This window comes from Helobdella robusta (assembly GCF_000326865.2).
Source record: "Helobdella robusta unplaced genomic scaffold HELROscaffold_45, whole genome shotgun sequence".
NCBI lineage: Eukaryota > Metazoa > Annelida > Clitellata > Rhynchobdellida > Glossiphoniidae > Helobdella > Helobdella robusta.
In genome coordinates, this window is record NW_008705095.1 from 133,904 (window position 1) to 135,274 (window position 1,371).

At 29.2% G+C, this 1,371-nt stretch overlaps 1 protein-coding gene across 1 annotated transcript in view; it reads right to left on the minus strand.

Annotated features, from left to right (window-relative positions):
- HELRODRAFT_193210 (hypothetical protein) overlaps nt 1-1,068 on the minus strand; it is a gene marked incomplete at both ends in the record, with an annotated part of 7,579 nt that extends 6,511 nt beyond the window's left edge. Inside the window, 2 exons of the mRNA XM_009026060.1 lie at nt 646-767; nt 984-1,068. Of these exons, the coding sequence (XP_009024308.1) occupies nt 646-767; nt 984-1,068 (207 nt within the window). The remainder of the gene's footprint in view (nt 1-645; nt 768-983) is intronic.
- Between the last annotated feature and the right edge of the window lie 303 nt (nt 1,069-1,371).

Genomic DNA, 1,371 nt, shown 5'->3' on the forward strand with positions numbered 1-1,371 from the left:
GACAACTTTGACATAATAACACACTGATAAACAGATGAATGAATGAACGAACGAACAAATGGATGAACACATATGTGAATGGCCATAAAAGCTAATACAAACAGAGCTTGTATTCAATAAATGATTAATTGATTAGGCGTTCAAGCAATCAATCAATCGTTCAATCATTCATTCATCCATTTATTAAGTCATATATTCGTTTGTCCGTTCATTCATTCATTCAATCAATCGTATGTTCACTCATTCATATATGTACATTTGTATTGTGAAAATTTTCTTTGAACAAATATGCAAATTTTAAAATAGCTGTGATAGGAAACAATTTGATATTGCAAAATTAGAAAAACAAATAATGTAAAATAACTTAATAAAAAAACTACTACTACTACTACAACCCTACTACTACTACTACTACTACTACTACTACCACTACTACTACTACTACTACTACTACTACAACCACTACTACTACTACTACTACTACTACTACTACTACTACTACAACTACTACTACTACTACTACAACTACTGCTGCTGCTGCTTCTGGATGCATGTGTGTGCATGTATAATAATAATAATAATAATAAAAATAATAACAATAAAAAATGGCAACAACATTTATTTTATACGTAATAAACAACCTACCCTAATAATACAGTGACGGTGAGCACAGCCAGCCAGAGTGTCCAGGCGACTCCGAAGGTCATTGAGTATAATGTAAGTGCCAGCAAAACCCAGCCATGAGTACTCGTTAGTGTAACTGACATCTGGTGGAAAAAATTATTATTTTCATGATTATTGTTGCTATTGTGATTGTAATTTGGAAAAAAAGTATTAGAAGCAGTAGAAACAGTAACAGAAGCAGTAGCAGTAGTAGTAACAGTAGTAGTAGTAGTAGTAGTAGTAGCAATAGCAGTAGTAGTAGCAGTAGTAGTAGCAGCAGCAACAGCAGTAGCAGCAGCAGTAGTAGTAGTAGTAGTAACAATGGTCCCTAGCACTAAATCTATAGAATATTATGTTAAAATCATAGTGGGAGCAGCCCAATGTGGTATTGCCAGGTATAACCATAATAATGTTGTAATAAATTATGTTAATAAATTTGTTTTTAATTTATATTTTATATATGAAAAATAAAGAACGAAAAGAACAAACTTTTGAATATTATTTTTCAATCAATCAGTTAGGTCCACCTGCAGATGTCATTAATCAAATAATTCTTTAATTCTAACTCTTAATTTTATTAGTACATAATTATTATATAATATTGTATTTATATTTTATATAAATTATAAAATCATTTTTAAATGAATTTTAATTTAAATTTTAAAATGTCAAATCCAATAATAAAAAAACACCTATAAAATAAGTTAA